Source organism: Ahaetulla prasina, chromosome 7 (assembly GCF_028640845.1).
Source record: "Ahaetulla prasina isolate Xishuangbanna chromosome 7, ASM2864084v1, whole genome shotgun sequence".
Taxonomy (NCBI): Eukaryota; Metazoa; Chordata; class Lepidosauria; order Squamata; family Colubridae; genus Ahaetulla; species Ahaetulla prasina.
Window position 1 is genome coordinate 54,120,590 of NC_080545.1, and position 17,491 is coordinate 54,138,080.

A 17,491-nucleotide genomic window follows, 5' to 3' on the forward strand; every position below is an offset into this window, starting at 1 on the left:
CCTTTTGGGGGAGAAATTTGTTCTAAGGGAAGCCTTAATTTCATAACTACACAGCTAAGAGTATCACAAAACTCTAAGTACTGTTAAAAGGATATTTGTTGCATGCTAACTGAATAATGCAAATACCAGACCATGGACCAAACAACATATGTAGGGTAGATTTCTCCTCCTTGCTGTAAGTCTTATTGTAATATCTGATATCTGCTACAAGCGAAACAATTTTTTATGTGAATGATGGAAATCAATGCACAGTACATACTGTATAACATCTGAAAAACACAATGTTTATCTAATGCATAATTGCTTGAAACAACAACCTGGGGAGACAATATACTGTATCAAAACATCTGCAACACTTAACATTTCCCCCTCATGACATTTTACTACTAATTATTTCCCTGGTTATATTTTGCATGTTTTTCAGGAGTTAATTTATTGTTAATTTGTTATTGAATTTATGAATGGTGTAAACCTATCAGAGCAGCAACTTTTAAACAAAGGTTGTTAGAAGAACAAGGCTCAATTTACAATTTACAATCGATTGTTTTGGACGCAATTATGAAGAAAACATTTGAGTATCAAAAAGCAAAACAATGTTTTGTTTTAAAAACAAAACAGTAAACAACTATTTTTCCAAGTTAAATGTTTTCATTTGAAAGGATATTATGAGGCTGATTTAATAAAAGAAATATAAATTCAGTTTTTAAAAGGTTTTTGAATTTTTAATAGATATTTATAATAATAAATAAATAAAACATTGAAGGAAAATGTCATAACGACATGGGGAAGGCTTAAGAAAGAAACACTAGTGGAACTGCAAAAAACTGTGCTACTCGGAACATTGTATATTTTAAGAAGATACTTGATTGATACCTAGGACGCTGGCAGCAACCTGTATCAGCCATTAGCACCAGTTAACAATATTTGTCACACATTTTAAAATGTCCAGTTGACTGAGTTTCATGTTTAATGAATAAAAGAGATAATAATAATAATGGCATGGGCATGGCTTAAGAGTGGAACCATCAAGAAAGAAACGGAAGGTTTAATACTCGCTGCTCAAGAACAGCAAGAACAAACTAATGCCATGAAAGCGAAGATACAAAAATCCACTGACAATCCAAACTGTCGACTTTGCAATGACAAAGTTGAAACTGTTTCACACTTAATATGTGAGTGCAGTAAAATCACACTGATTACAAAGCTAGACATGACCGAGTTGCTAAATTAGTCCACTGGTCATTATGTAAAAAATACCTGTATTGGAAAAGTCATGAGAGCACAAAGTGGAAAAAGTTATCGAAAATGAGACAGTGAAGATCTTGTGGGACTTTCAAATATAGATGGATCATCATTAGGAACATAACATGCCAAATATCACTGTTGTTGAGGGCCGAAGCGTATAGTTTATTGATATCGCTGTACCAGGAGACACCAGAGTCGAAGAAAAAGAACTGGAAAAAGTCATGAAATATCACAACCTGGCCATAGAAACTACACAGCTATGGATGAAACATGTAACAGTGATACCCATTTCATTGGGGCACTTGGTACCATTTCCAAGAATTTTACAAAAACATCAAGAAATTGCAGCTTCCTGCAATAACACCAGCGGAACTGCAAAAAACTGTGCTACTTGGAACATCATATATTTTAAGAAGATACTTGATTGATACCTAGGACACTGGCAGCAACCCGTATCAACCATTAGTACCAGTCAATGGTATTTGTGATGCATTTTTAAATGTTCAGTTGACTGAGTTTCATGTTTAATCACCATCATCATCATCATCATCATCATCATCATCATCATCGAATTGCAGAGACTCTGGCATAAACCAGTGCAGGTGGTTCCAATGGTAGTAGGCACACTGGGAGCTGTGCCTAAAGACCTAGGCAAGCACTTAAAAGCAATTGGTGCTGACAAGATCACCATTGGTCAGCTGCAGAAGGCCACCTTATTGGGATCTGCTCGCATAATTCGCAGATACATCACGCAGTCCTAAACACTTGGGAAGTGTTTGACTAGTGATCTGTGATACGAAATCCAGCATAGTTATCTCGTTTGCTGTGTATACTGTCATTTTATGTAAATAAAATACTAATACTAATACTAATACTACTACTAATAATAATAACCATTGATCACATACTGAGCTGTTGTAAGACAATAGCTCAGACCAACTACAAACAACGTCACAACACAGTCGCTCAGATGGTCCACTGGAACTTGTGTCACAACTACCATCTGTCTGTAGCAAAGAACTGGTGGGATCATAAACCTGAAAAAGTGATTGAAAATGAGCATGCAGAACTACTGTGGGATTTCTGAATACAAACTAATAAAGTTTTGGAACACAATACCCCGGATATCACGATTGTGGAAAAGAAAAAAGTGTGGATAGTCGACATTGCTATACCTGGTGACAGCAGAATCGATGAGAAACAACTTGAAAAAGTCACCAGATATCAAGATTTAAGAATCGAATTGCAGAGACTCTGGCATAAGCCAGTGCAGGTGGTTCCAGTGGTCCTCGGCACACTGGGAGCTGTGCCTAAAGACCTAGGCAAGCATTTAAAAGCAATTGGTGCTGATAAGATCACCATTGGTCATCTGCAGAAGGCCACCTTACTGGGATCTGCTCACATAATTCGCCGATACATCACACAGTCCTAAACGCTTGGGAAGTGTTTGACTAGTGATCTGTGATAAGAAATCCAGCATAGTTATCTCATTTGCTGTGTATACTGTCATTTTATGTAAATAAAATCATCATCATCATCATCATCGAATTGCAGAGACTCTGGCATAAACCAGTGCAGGTGGTTCCAGTGGTACTAGGCACACTGGGAGCTGTGCCTAAAGACCTAGGCAAGCACTTAAAAGCAATTGGCGCTGACAAGATCACCATTGGTCAGCTGCAGAAGGCCATCGTACTGGGATCTGCTCGCATAATTCGCCGATACATCACACAGTCCTAAACATTTGGGAAATGTTCGACTAGTGATCTGTGATACAAAATCCAGCATAGTTATCTCATTTGCTGTGTATACTGTCATTTTGTGTAAATAAAATGATGATGATGATGATGATGATGATGATGATGATGATGATGATGATGATAATAATAATAATAATAATAATAATAATAATAATAATAATAATAATAATAATAAATTGTCTGGATAGTGGATATGACAGTATCTGAAAGAAGATAAGAGAAAAACTGAAGAAAATCACAAATAACAAAGACTTGCAAATAGATACAGGTAGAATGACTGTGGCAAAAGAAATAAAAAATAGTACCAATAGGTTCCTTAGGTGCAATTCCAAAACTTACAGAGTACTACTTGAACACCATTGGCATTGACAAAAATCACCATCAATCAATTGCAAAAGGCAGCTTTACTTGGAAAAGCTTATTTCCTGTGACCCATCTTTAACACTGTCAAAAAACATCTACCTATTCCAGGTTTTTCTGAGGAACTTAATAGGTGGATAAAAATGCCAAATGCAATTAAACATTGTGACTATGCAACTTGACTATTATGGTTAATCATGATTTATTTTTTTTTCATTAGTGTGCAAGTCCAAATGAGACCAACAAACAATGTGAAGTTCATCAGAGCAAGTTCCCCTATGCCAAAAAAGAATGTTCAGTTTTATATAGTGATATTTTTGCCTCTTGCCGTAATGTGGTAAGTGGATATTTTTTATAGTTTCTAAAACCGGGCAGGGCAGTTGTAGCTCAAGGCATAATATAGCATTAATCATCCTCCTCTTCCTCCTTCTTCTTTCTAATGTGCCTTTTAAACTTTCTAATGTCATGCTGATATATTTTTGCAGGTATCTATACCCTAAGATACAGAATATATTTTAGATGAAATTACATTATACTAATTGTAAAATCTCTCTTGTTTCCTGATGGATTTTATGCCTTTATATTATCCCATACTATTATTTTTCTCCATATTTTCCAGATTGATGTAACATCATTTGTAAAAAACTGTCATACAGATACGTGCAACTGTAATCTGGGTGGAGACTGTGAATGTCTGTGCACTAGCATTGCAGCTTACGCTCATAAATGTTGCCAGCAGGGTGCAGTAATTCACTGGCGATCTCCTTCTCTCTGTCGTATGTTAAGCTTTTTGTTATATCACTAAGTATAATGCAGATTATTTCACACAGTGTTTTCCATTAAGGTATAATAGCTCAGTGTGCTGGAATATATACATAGATGGTGATAGTAGAAAGCATAGCATAGGATTTTTTAAAAATCTACTCTATATTTTTATAATTGGTCTTTATGCTAATCAGTACAGCTTTTACAACCAAATTTTTCTAACTCCCAGACTCTCTCACTCACTCTCTCCCTTCCAAATCAAATGGAAATGGGGCCATGCTAATAAATTCCATCTTCACATCACATGGATAATTTAGTTATTCCTTCAGCCATCGACCCATCTTCAGGCAAGGAAGCTTTCCTATTTATAAACTGCATACATGGAGGGCCTCATGTGACAAGAACCACAGCAATGTAAACTACAAGCATCCATCTACTAATACATTTTTATATATTACTCATTTTTGAAGGAACATTCTCCCCTTTTGCATTGGCTACTGAGTGTGGATGAAAATGTAAATGTATATGGACTTATTTTTATTTTGCAGTTCAGAAAAGGCTAATTGTAGGTATCTGCATAGTAATAAAATAAATCTTCATAACTAGTGGCTCTATATTGATATATTTTCTTGTATTACTGATGGAACTGAGTAAATACCTCAGTAAAGGGCTTAATTAAAAGGTGTAAAAGTAGCTTTTTGTGAATTCTACTTGACTGTAAATATTCAATCACAAATTCTGTTACTGTTGTCTACTATGTCTACTATTATATTGTTCTTTTTTCCAGCTTACGATTGTGATTATTACAACCAAGGTATGCATTTTTCTCAATATTAAAGAAAATAATATTAGGTACATATGCGTGAATCAAAGACACTTATCCTTTTTATTGAATAAGTAGGTGGCATTTGAAAATTATTTCAAGTTGCAGAAATATTCCATATGGTATAATGAGCACAATTTGATGCAATATTTGACTATTAAGGCAAATAAATGTAGATATTTTGTTGTTGCTCTGTTTCTAAAAAAGATACAGATACAGATATATTCAGGGACAACTGCTGTCTAGGACAGGGGTCTCCAACCTTGGTCCCTTTAAGACTTGTGGACTTCAACTCCCAGAGTCCCTCAAAGCTGGCTGAGGAACTCTGGGAGTTGAAGTCCACAAGTCTTAAAGGGTCCAAGGTTGGAGACCCCTGGTCTAGGACACGGGCAAAATAACTGGCAAGAGGCAGGATGCCATTTTTCTGATAGCCAGGTCATGTGGTATTTTAAAACTATTTAGAGACAGAACAATTTTAGCTTCAATGGTCATTGTTAACAGAAGCAAATTGTAAAGGAAATGAATACTTTAAAAATTAATTAATAATTTTAAATTTGTAATTAAAATACAAAGCAAATCTCTTTTTCTTTTTAGGGCTTTTCTATACCATTTAATGACAATCTTTTCTTTGCATTTTAGTTATTATTTCCTGAGAAATATGGAGGTGAAACCTCTTGAATTATGTCTTTGTTCTAATGCAAGGCCTAATAGGAGGTTTTCTCTAATTTGTTCTTTAGTTTTAGAAAACATTTTAGTAATATTTTTGCTGTAAAAATGAGAGGAAATCAGTTACTGAACCAATAGAAAGAAACTGAAATTGGGTCACCTTCAAATAAGCATTTGGAGAGGCAAATGATAAATTAGTATCACTACTTCCCCAAATTGGCTGATACTATAAGAAATATGATTCTAATATTGTTTTTCTGAATGGTGAAAATCAAGGGGTCTTGTTAATGCACAAGAGCATATTGAAATAATATACTAGCTATATAAATTGTTGTCTGGAATGATCATGAAAACTCAAGCTATTAGATGCAGTAGTCATCCGAATTTTGGGAGTTCTAATTTTATGTCCATTTTGCTTTTGATTCATTTCAACAAGTTTCTGTGCTTTCAAATGGCTTGTTATTCTTCCTAGATGACTAGTTTTCCTATTACTAATTAACATTGTAATTTTTGTACTTCCAGAACTTGGGAAAGGGCCTTATATTTTGGCCAGTTATGGACAGAATGATACAGTTATAGGGATCAATGTTAACAGCAAAAAGATTTTTCCTTTATCTAGAAACAATCTCCAAGAAAAAGTTTATTATAATTTCATGCTAACTCCTGGACTTTACAAAGATAAAATTCTATGTGAGTATTTTCTTCTGATCCAATATAATTAAATTCCAGGTTTTATACCTGCAAAAGGATTAAATTTTCTGCATTAGATTGTGTTCTTTTAAACACACTTCCTAAAGTGGATTAAATGTTATTGTAATAGACTGGATAAGAAAAGCTTTAACAGTGACAAGAGACATTTTTCTATTTCCACAGTTAAAGCAATAAGAAGGTAAGTATTCACATTGTATAGAACTGACACCAAAACGAACTGTCTGGGCACTGAGCAATTAAAAGGGACCTTTCTACTTCTTGTGAAATGCTCCATAGGCTTTCTTTCCAACAAAATCCAGTGTTTTGAAAACAGACCACGGTTTTGGATATAATATAATATAATATAATATAATATAATATAATATAATATAATATAATATAATATAATATAATATAATATAATATAATATAATATAATATAATATAATATAATATAATATAATATAATATAATATAATATAATATAATATAATATAATAACAACATAGTTGGAAGGGACCTTGGAGGCCTTCTAGTCCAACCCCTTGCCCAGGCAGGAAACCCTACACCATCTCAGTCAGATGATTATCCAATATTTTCTTAAAAATTTCCAGTGTTGGAGCATTCACAACTTCTGCAGGCAAGTCGTTCCACTTATTAATTGTTCTAACTGTCAAGAAATTACTCCTTAGTTCTAAGTTGCTTCTTTCCTTGCTCAGTTTCCACCCATTGCTTCTTGTTCTACCCTCAGGTGCTTTGGAGCCCGACTCCCTCTTCTTTGTGGCAACCTCTGAGATATCGGAACACTGCTATCATGTCTCCCCTAGTCCTTCTTTTTATTAAACTAGGCATAGCGAGTTCCTGCAACCGTTCTTCATATGTTTTAGCCTCCAGTCCCCTAATCATCTTTGTTGCTCTTCTCTGCACTCTTTCTAGAATCTCAGCATATTCTGGCTGTAGAGTTTTTGTGCTCTTATGAAGGGCCCCTGAATTTGTTCCTTGAGCTACAGCAGTAAATATTCTCCCTTCCTATTGATGGGTGGTTTAAAAATGTACTTTTAAAGAAAATAAAAATACTGTCAAATGGGCAGAAATACACTTACTGGCAACAGCCTCATTAAATATTTGGAAGTGGAACATATTATGTTGCTCATACCTTTTCTAATATTACTTTGGATTGATCTGTGCAATTTAGCTTGTTTCTCTGAATTATGTACAATTTATTAACTCATATGTATATTAAAATACTGCTGTAATATATATTAAAGCTTTTTATATGTTGCTATGAATTTTATTTTTTTTCTGGCAGCTTCACCTCTGATTTCACTTGAGTGTGCAGAAAGGCCAAATTACTTTCTTTATGTACACAATGACAACAGCATTTTGTTAGCACAATGGGATGCAAGTTTGTCATTTCGTAGAAGAACGACTTTTATCCATCACCAAGGACTTTGGATCTCTAGTTATAGTACATTTGAACTGCACAGCAAAAGAGGTTTCTTCCTTACACTTAGCACTTTGGCAGTGAAAATCTCAAAGTTTGATGGTTCTGAAGAATTTAAAAGCTTAAGTAGCTTCAGTATTGAGGGTGAGTTACACATCATGGTATATGGAAGATGTTGTCAATAAATCCCCATGCTGCAAAAACATATTATTTTTACCAACCATAGTTAAAGTCCTTACTTTGAAATTACTGTGTGTGTGTGTGTGTATCTACAGTATCTCTCTCTCTCTCTCCCTTTCTCTCTCTGTCTCTCTCTCTCTCATAGATTTATTGAGTAGCTTTTAGGTGAATATAATTAATACAATTATAAATTTTGTTTATAACATTTAGTTGCTTTCATTTGGAAGAACAATTTATGTTTCATAAATATTTATTGCATTTATTTCTACATAAATATTCTTCAGAATCACAGTGTGACCTACATTCCCAAATACATCTACAGTATACGATTTCATAAAAGACATGCAACTCTAGAAGTCTGCAGAGTGCATATGTAACACTATATTTGTATGAAGTGAGGGTGGGGGCAGACAAGAAAGTACTGCATTTTTCAATAGGGAAAGACTTGAGGGATACGTTTAGAGCAGAGGTGGGTTTCAGCAGGTTCTGACCAGTTCTGGAGAACTGGTAGTGGAAATTTTGAGTAGTTCAGAGAACTGGTAGTAAAAATTCTGACTGGCCCTGCCCCATCTATTCTCTGCCTCCCAAGTCCCAGCTGATTGGGAGGAAATGGGGATTTTGCAGTAACTTCCCCTGGATTGGGGAGGAAATGGAGATTTTACAGTATCCTTTTCCTACCATGCCCACCATGCCACGCCCACCAAACCATGCCACGCCCACCAAGTCACACCCACAGAACCAGTAGTAAAAAATTTTGAAACCCCATTGGTTTAGAGTAAATTCATTCACAGTATTTCTGCCAGCTTCAGCTACTGGTTTATAGAGAGAAATGTATCATTTACAAAATGATTTTAAAATTTCTTAGAACACCATTCAGCAATACCTTACAGGAGAATGTGTGAATGGAGATATGAACCTTGCACAAGTCCTTGTGTTAAAACATGCAATGATCCTGAAGGAACAGCATGCAAATTTCTTCCACCGTGAGTAAAAGGAATATTTATTGTAACACATAGTATTATTTTCCACTTGAATTGTCTACAAATAATATTAAGTTGGTTTTTTAAAAACTTTATTTAAGAAGTTCTTTAGAATGATAATTCTAAATCACATTCAAGTATTCTGAGTTCTGGATAATTTATATGGGCAAAATAATTGCTTGTATTGTATTTTTCTTGAATCTTTTATTGTAGGGTTGAAGGATGCTTACCATATTGTCCAAGAGCTATGATCCTAGATGAAATCACACTTAAATGTGTTTATCCAGAAGATTGTAAGTGTCCTTTATATAATGTTCTTGCATTGCCACAACATTATTTATTCATTCATCTTTTTTTGGGGGGGGGGAGCTGTGGTAATTAAGAGACTCTCAGTGGGTTACAATTATAGCAAAAATACTCCATCCAGAGTACAATTACATACTAATTGTACTCTAAAAATAGGCAGTACTCAAAATTAAACCACAGATAAAATAATTAAACAACCAACCAAAAAACATTGATGTATTTCATGGACCAAAGGTGTCATAACATTGATGCCATCCTAGAGGTACAATATTTGTAAGGCCCTATTACATTTGTCATGTCAGATTGCATCATTATTTGGTTATAGATATGTGAAAATAAGGCATATTACTGCTACTTCTACTAAGAATAAATGGAAATTTTTATTTATCTATCAAATTTAAAGACTACCCACCTGACTCACAGAGTGATTCTGAATTTATTGTCTTAAGAAAGTAGATATACTGTTCATGAAAATTAGCACAGATTTCTGCATATAGCATTGGGACACTGACACCAGATTACAATTCTCATTATCCATGGTCTTTTCAAAATCATATGGAGTAAGACTTCTTTTCCCCCAGGCATTGCTGTGAAACCAACAGAATCGTCATTTGGAACCAAACCAGATAGAACAAATCCTACAACTTCCCAGATAACGAATATATCAAAAACATTTTCTCAAATGCCAATTACATTGGTTATTGAAGAGACTGAGCCAACCTATGTTAACTTATCTACCAAAATCACAACTGAACCAACAACTGCCAAAGATGCTTATTCAATAATGGTATCTCATTCAAGCATGCAGTTACCTGATTTGTCACCAGGTTCAGAATTATTTTCTAAAGACAGCTACAACACAACCATTCCACCTATTCTGCTTAGATCTCTGTCAACAACTTTTCCAACTACTTATGAAGCTCCAATGGTTAGTGTAAAAACAATATCCTACAATTACAATTTCTCTTCATCAAGTAACCCTGCACCTACTGCTATACCATCAGTGACTGCTTTTCCTTTAATAACTGAGTCAACTACACTATTGGAAGTTGCAGTTCCTTCTTCAGTGGTAGCTAGAACTCTTCCAACTTCCACAACACTGACAGATTTACCTTTAACACAAACGTTTGCTGTAACTTCAGGAATTAATCATTATTTGGTTATAGATATGTGAAAATAAGGCATATTACTGCTACTTCTACTAAGAATAAATGGAAATTTTTATTTATCTATCAAATTTAAAGACTACCCACCTGACTCACAGAGTGATTCTGAATTTATTGTCTTAAGAAAGTAGATATACTGTTCATGAAAATTAGCACAGATTTCTGCATATAGCATTGGGACACTGACACCAGATTACAATTCTCATTATCCATGGTCTTTTCAAAATCATATGGAGTAAGACTTCTTTTCCCCCAGGCATTGCTGTGAAACCAACAGAATCGTCATTTGGAACCAAACCAGATAGAACAAATCCTACAACTTCCCAGATAACGAATATATCAAAAACATTTTCTCAAATGCCAATTACATTGGTTATTGAAGAGACTGAGCCAACCTATGTTAACTTATCTACCAAAATCACAACTGAACCAACAACTGCCAAAGATGCTTATTCAATAATGGTATCTCATTCAAGCATGCAGTTACCTGATTTGTCACCAGGTTCAGAATTATTTTCTAAAGACAGCTACAACACAACCATTCCACCTATTCTGCTTAGATCTCTGTCAACAACTTTTCCAACTACTTATGAAGCTCCAATGGTTAGTGTAAAAACAATATCCTACAATTACAATTTCTCTTCATCAAGTAACCCTGCACCTACTGCTATACCATCAGTGACTGCTTTTCCTTTAATAACTGAGTCAACTACACTATTGGAAGTTGCAGTTCCTTCTTCAGTGGTAGCTAGAACTCTTCCAACTTCCACAACACTGACAGATTTACCTTTAACACAAACGTTTGCTGTAACTTCAGGAATTAATCCTTATCTGTCTACATTTACAACAACTAGGTCTCCAGTTCCTGTATCTATTGCTACCAATAGATTTACTTCATTTGCATCAAATCCTCTTCATAGTACTTCAGATTCAGACTCAGTGACTATTCGATCAGATTCAAAATTGATAAATAAAATATTAACACCTGCATTTGTATCATCACAAAAGGCATCTCTGACACCTTCTGAACATATTGCTTCCTTAACCACAAAACATTTTTCTACTGTTGCTGATGTAGTTAGTAAAACAACTTCAGTTGTGACACGAAGTCCAATAAAATCATATTTTAGTCTCCTAATAACCCACACAACGTCAACATTAATGCCTCCTCCAATTACATCTCAAAGGCCCAAAGGAACTGGAGAAGTGACAGTTATTTCAAAGAGCTTTCATTTAAGGCCTTCCACAGGTTCTCTTCTAGCAGTTCTTCAGACTACCAAATCATCGAAGACAAGTTCAGTTTCAGCAGAAAGTAAACATGTGTGGCATGCAGATTCATCTCCAACTGATTTTATAACTTTGTCAGAGTTTAGTGATACCAGGGTGCCAAGTAGTATTCCTATTAAGATTTCACAGGATGAAGCACAAATAACTCATGAACCATTTGGTTCGTATCCAGAATCAGAAATTTCATCAACAGTTAAAAGTGCTGATACTTTTACTACTTCATCTTCAGAAACCTCTTTTAAAATGTTGACAACAAGAATTTCTACTCCTCAGATTTCTGTTACAGCATCACATTCTGGAAATTTATCAACAGTTCCCATCACTTCTGCTGTAGTACCAACCAGTACTGATATAAAAATGCCTGCTATATTGCTAAATGATGATTTGAGCTCAACAAATTTAACTTTAATTACAAATCTTTCCACTATACATACTATGTCTTCAGTTTCTTTGACTACTTTTGATGACTCAGCCATGTATTTGGGAACAAGAAGGCCTTCTTTGACTTCTTTAATAGATAGGAGAACTTTATCTTCCTTAACAGGTGCTCAGTCTGCAGAACCAGCAATGGAATCAGCTTTGACCCTGAGCAAACTTTGGACTATTACATCAACTCCACAAGATATTACTGAAAACTACTCAACAATCCCCTCAGAAAAAATATTAGTTTCTTCTGCTGGCACAATAGCTTCTGACAAAATTGCTGAAGTTACTGAATTTCCTCCTGTAAGTTTTGATTTTCACACAACTACTACTTCAGTCCCTGTTCCTGCTGTCTCCCAAGCACCCATTTATGTTCCAAATGTTACTGTCTTTACACCTAAGCCATGCAAAGACTCTCTACAAACCATGCCCTTAGAAATGGATAAAGTTTCAGACTGGGTCAAAACAGCAATAACCCATGCTTCAAAATTTCAAAATAGAACAAGCACTTTGTATGCCTTAAAAAGTAATAAAACCTCACAGGAAAGCATCACAACAGATGCAAGGACTGAAAAGCCATCTTTACTACCTGTTCAGATGACTATATCTGCTAGTCAAAGCAGCACAACTTCAGTAAAACCAGTTTCTTTCTCTGAGGTGACAGATATAACATTTGATATATCTAGGACTCCATCAACAAAATCTTACTACAGTGTAACTAAACCAGAGGAAGTAAGTATCATCAGCTCACAGAATTTCACAATAACAAGTTCATCTCAAGTCGCTGCAAAACTTGTGGAAACCCAACCCACAGAGGCTGAAGTTAAAATGATGACTACAAAGAGTGACAAACACACTTCATTTGGCACAATAATATATACACTTGTATCTGTGACATCTTCAGAATGCACGGTAAAGACATTTTTGCTTTCTTTTTTGTTTTACTTCTTACTTCTATATTTTTAAAATATCTCTGTTTTATTTGAGAGATTTCCAGTTTTTTCAGGCCATGGAACCTGTTAATTTTTTTTAAAAACCCTGGAACTCTTGATTAAGAGGGATGGGGCTTCTGAATGTCAGATGATGAGTCCCGCTTTTTCCACTGTTCCTAAATCCTCTCTGCAAGGTCACCCAGCCGGCTTTGTGATAAGGCTGGACTAGAACTCAGTCTTTGGGTTTCCAGTCCAATGCTTTAAACCACTACACTAAACTAGCTCTCAAGATGTGTTTGTTTGCATATTTCTTAATTATAAAATGGTTCATTGGTAAATACATCCTTTATGATTATCCCTTAATAGCACTTTTACCTTATAACTATCATGACTAATAAAATTAGTATTATCATAGTTAACCATCACATGCCAACCAAAAGGATCATATCTATGGTAATCCCAAAGATCTATATTTATAAACTTAAGACTGGTTAGGTGGTTCAGTGGCTACGACACTGAGCTTGTCGATCAGAAAAGTCGGCAGTTCGGTGGTTCGAATCCCTAGTATAGATCTCCTCTGTGAGCAGAGAGTTGAACTAGATGACCTAAAAGGTCCCTTCCAACTCTGTTACTGTTACTGTTATTTCCGAGGTTTTGTGGTAAATGTTTATAAAAACATTTAAACTGCAAGAGTCAGAATTTCAATAGGTACATAATCACATTTTTATATTTAAAAGAGCCTGTCGATTTTGGTACACAAAATATGTCATCATATGTCAATGACTCAATTTTTTTTCCCCATCATGGAAAAGCCAAGATACCTTGATCCTATAGACAAATGTAGCCAGTTCGTCTGCATTAACATGGAATGGATACTGTACAATCTTTCAAGGAACTGCCATAAGAATGTGGAGAAACCTGACTGTGGTTTTCGAGGGATGCCAGTTCAAAAGAACAGCGACAGCTGCTGTCCTGAATGGGAATGTCCTTGTAAGTCTTGGCATGGTTATATTGGATTCTATATGAAACAGAAAATCCTAACTTTGCATTTGAAATATTACAGGAAAATTATGCCAAGAAGATCCTAGAATGTCAATTTTATTTTATTTGTTTGTTAATTAAATTTATATACTGCCATCTCACTGTTGAAACGCCTTGGGGTAACATATACATTTACATCCTGTTTTAACTGCTTGCATACTTTTTATTTCTTATTCACTGAAATTTATTTTTCAGTATTGTCAGACAACTGGCTTGATACATCCTTGCCCAACACATGCATTTTTCATTAGCAGAATAAGATATGAAAGTCTGAGTTGAAATAACATACTTGCGCTTTGCTATATTTGCACAGAATTACAAATCAGCTGTTTGATTTACCAGAGAACAAGCAGAATTCCAGTGTTTGCTGGTCTGAACACTTCTGCTGATTGCCACCAAGCATAACTGTAGCTAAGTCAGACAATCCATTCTCTTTTAACTGTTTGTTGTGTCTGATGCATAGGTGTAATTTTACATACTTTATAAAGTACCCTTTTTATCAGTACAATATATTGCAAATTGATTTTAGTATATGGCCTATTGAAATCATAGAGTACTTCTAAGCAAATACAGATAGCAGTATAACTGTATGATTTCTTAAGCAACTTTTAAATTATTATTTCTAAATTCAATGCAATTGTAATTGATTCAGTGTATAATTCCAGATTGAAAGAGGCCTGAAATCTTAATGAGATCTCATTAATTGTAATTTTTTCCTTAGGTCAGTGTTCTATCCTCTCTGAACTGAGTATCATTACATTTGATGGAAATAATGTAGCACTATATAAAGTAGCATCCTATATTTTAGTCAAGTTACCTACAGAAATTATTGTGGCTCATATTGAAAAGTGCCCGGCTAATCAGGTAGGAACCTTATGTAATGCCTTGCAGTAATTTAGCATTTCATATCTTAAACACTACAGATAGAAACAAAACTTTTTACAATGCTTTGAAAATATTTTGGGTTTCTATATTTGTAAACACATTTCCTAACATAAATATTAAAAAGTATATTTCACTTATATATTATATCTGAAATATATTGTTAATGATTCTTGATAATTTCACATGACTAGAACAATTAGTAGAAGTGTATTTATTGAGCAGACTAACCTAGTAAGTTATAAATATTAACATCTAATGCTACTCATATCTTCTTAGAAAAAAGTTTGAATTTAATGAGGGTTATTGTCAGGTATTGAATTAGATTCAGAGTTTTTCAATTGAGGATATAAATGTTCAGAACAATTGTGAAGGGACTAATGCAAATTTATATATATATATACATATATATATAGGTTGATTACTCATGAATATACACATGAAGGCAGTCTGTAATAATATTTATTACTGAGCTGGAATGATGTGTTTATGTGACAATAAATCTAACTCACTTTTTAAAATTATTTTTCAGAGTGCAAATTCAATAAGAAAACTAGTGAGTATTTTTAAGTATAGTTGTTAATACATCAATTATTATTTAAACATTAGTAATCTGCTAATTGTTTTAGTTTCAGGACAGTTTGTCCTTTCTTTTCAAGGTCCCCGCAGGAAGTGCTTCTGGACTTTGTTTTAAGAAACTTAATGTAACAATACCACCATATTCAGTACTTATTAACCGCTTAGCAAGAAAGGTGAGTTAACCTTTTGCTGGACTGTAGAATCCTGCTGCAAAAATGTTGTTATGTAGACAATCCAATTCTTTTACAGGCATAAACTAACTGGCCTTTTATTTATTTATTTATTATTTATTTAATCATATTTATATACCGCCCTATCTCCCGAAGGACTCAGGGCGGTTCACAGGCGCTTAAAAACATATAAATACAGAATAAAAACAATTAAAAAACTTATTTTAAAGCCCGTTAATTAAAATATACAGATAAAACCCAATTTTAAAAAGCCTTAATGAATAAGCGACTACTATTAATAGAAAGTCTAACAACTGTGTTTATCTTTGTATGTATAACATATCAGCCATCTATACAAAGCAGATCTGAATTTTGAATTATTTAAGAATTATTGATAATTAAACATTAAAATAATTTACATTAAAGTGCCTGACTAAAAATATGTGTTTTAATAAATCTTCTAATTAAGCAAAGGAGCAGGCAAAGTACACTGTGGAAGTACATTCTATAGTTTGGAAATGGTCCATGTTGTTGTTGTTGTTAGTTGCGAAGTCATGTCCGACCTATCATGAGCCCATGGACAACATTCCGCCAGATCTTCCTGTCCTCTACCATCCTCTGGAGTCCATTTAAACTCACGCCTAATGCTTCGGTGACTCCATCCAGCCACCTCATTCTCTATTGTCCCCTTCTTTTTTTGCCCTCCCTCAATCTTTCCCAGCATTAGGCTCCTCTCCAGTGAGTCCTTTCTTCTCATTAGGTGACCAAAGTATTTGAGTTTCAACTTCAGGATCTGGCCTTCTAAAGAGTAGTCAGGGTTGATCTCCTGTAGGACTGATCAATTTGATCACCTTGCAGTCCAAGGGACTCACAGGAGTCTTCTCCAGCACCATAGTTCAAAGGCTTCAATTTTTTGGCGCTCAGCCTTTCTTATGATCCAACTTTCACAGTAATACATTGCAACTGGGAAAACCATAGCCTTGACTATATGCATTTCTGTTGCAGGGTGATGTCTCTGCTTTTTAGAATGCTGTCTAGATTTGTCATAGTTTTCCTCCCCAGGAGCAAGCGTCTTTTAATTTCTTGGCTGCAATCCCCATCTGCAGTGATCTTGGAGCCCAGAAAAATAAAATCTGTCACTACCTCCATTTCTTTCCCATCTATTTGCCAGGAATTGAGAGGGCCGGATGCCTGATCTTAGTTTTCTTAATATTGAGTTTCAAGCCAACTTTTGCACTCTCCTTCTTCACCCACATCAAGAGGCTCTTTAGTTCCTCTTCGCTTTCTGCTATTAGAGTGGTATCATCTGCATATCTGAGGTTGTTGATATTTCTCCCGGCAATCTTAATTCCAACTTTTGATTCATCTAGCCCCGCCTTTCTCATGATGTGCTCTGCATATAAGTTAAATAGGCAGGGTGACAGTATACAGCTTTGCCAGACTCCTTTCCCAATTTTGAACTAATCAGTGGTTCTGTGTCCAGTTCTCACTGTTGCTTCTTGACCCGCTTATAGGTTTTTCAAGAGACAAATAAGATGGTATGGTACTCCCATCTCTTTAAAAACTTGCCACAATTTGTTGTGATCCACACAATCAAAGGCTTTAGTATAGTCAATGAAGCAGAAGTAGATGTTTTTCTGGAACTCCCTAGCTTTCTCCATGATTCAGCGTATGTTGACAATTTGATCTCTAGTTCCTCTGCCTCTTCGAAATCCTGCATGTACTTCTGGTAGTTCTCGATCCACATACTACAGGAGCCTAGCTTATAGGATTTTAAGCATAACTTTACAAGCAT

At 34.9% G+C, this 17,491-nt stretch overlaps 1 protein-coding gene across 1 annotated transcript in view; it reads left to right on the plus strand.

Moving 5' to 3' along the window:
- Nucleotides 1–17,491, plus strand: part of OTOGL (otogelin like) — a 118,108-nt gene that overhangs the window by 50,041 nt on the left and 50,576 nt on the right. Inside the window, exons 25-37 of the mRNA XM_058191655.1 lie at nucleotides 3,583–3,699; nucleotides 3,982–4,138; nucleotides 4,915–4,941; nucleotides 6,139–6,306; nucleotides 7,616–7,894; nucleotides 8,796–8,913; nucleotides 9,124–9,203; nucleotides 9,798–10,348; nucleotides 10,575–13,004; nucleotides 13,837–14,014; nucleotides 14,787–14,929; nucleotides 15,480–15,503; nucleotides 15,607–15,699. Coding sequence (XP_058047638.1) covers nucleotides 3,583–3,699; nucleotides 3,982–4,138; nucleotides 4,915–4,941; nucleotides 6,139–6,306; nucleotides 7,616–7,894; nucleotides 8,796–8,913; nucleotides 9,124–9,203; nucleotides 9,798–10,348; nucleotides 10,575–13,004; nucleotides 13,837–14,014; nucleotides 14,787–14,929; nucleotides 15,480–15,503; nucleotides 15,607–15,699 — 4,365 coding nt within the window. The remainder of the gene's footprint in view (nucleotides 1–3,582; nucleotides 3,700–3,981; nucleotides 4,139–4,914; nucleotides 4,942–6,138; nucleotides 6,307–7,615; nucleotides 7,895–8,795; nucleotides 8,914–9,123; nucleotides 9,204–9,797; nucleotides 10,349–10,574; nucleotides 13,005–13,836; nucleotides 14,015–14,786; nucleotides 14,930–15,479; nucleotides 15,504–15,606; nucleotides 15,700–17,491) is intronic.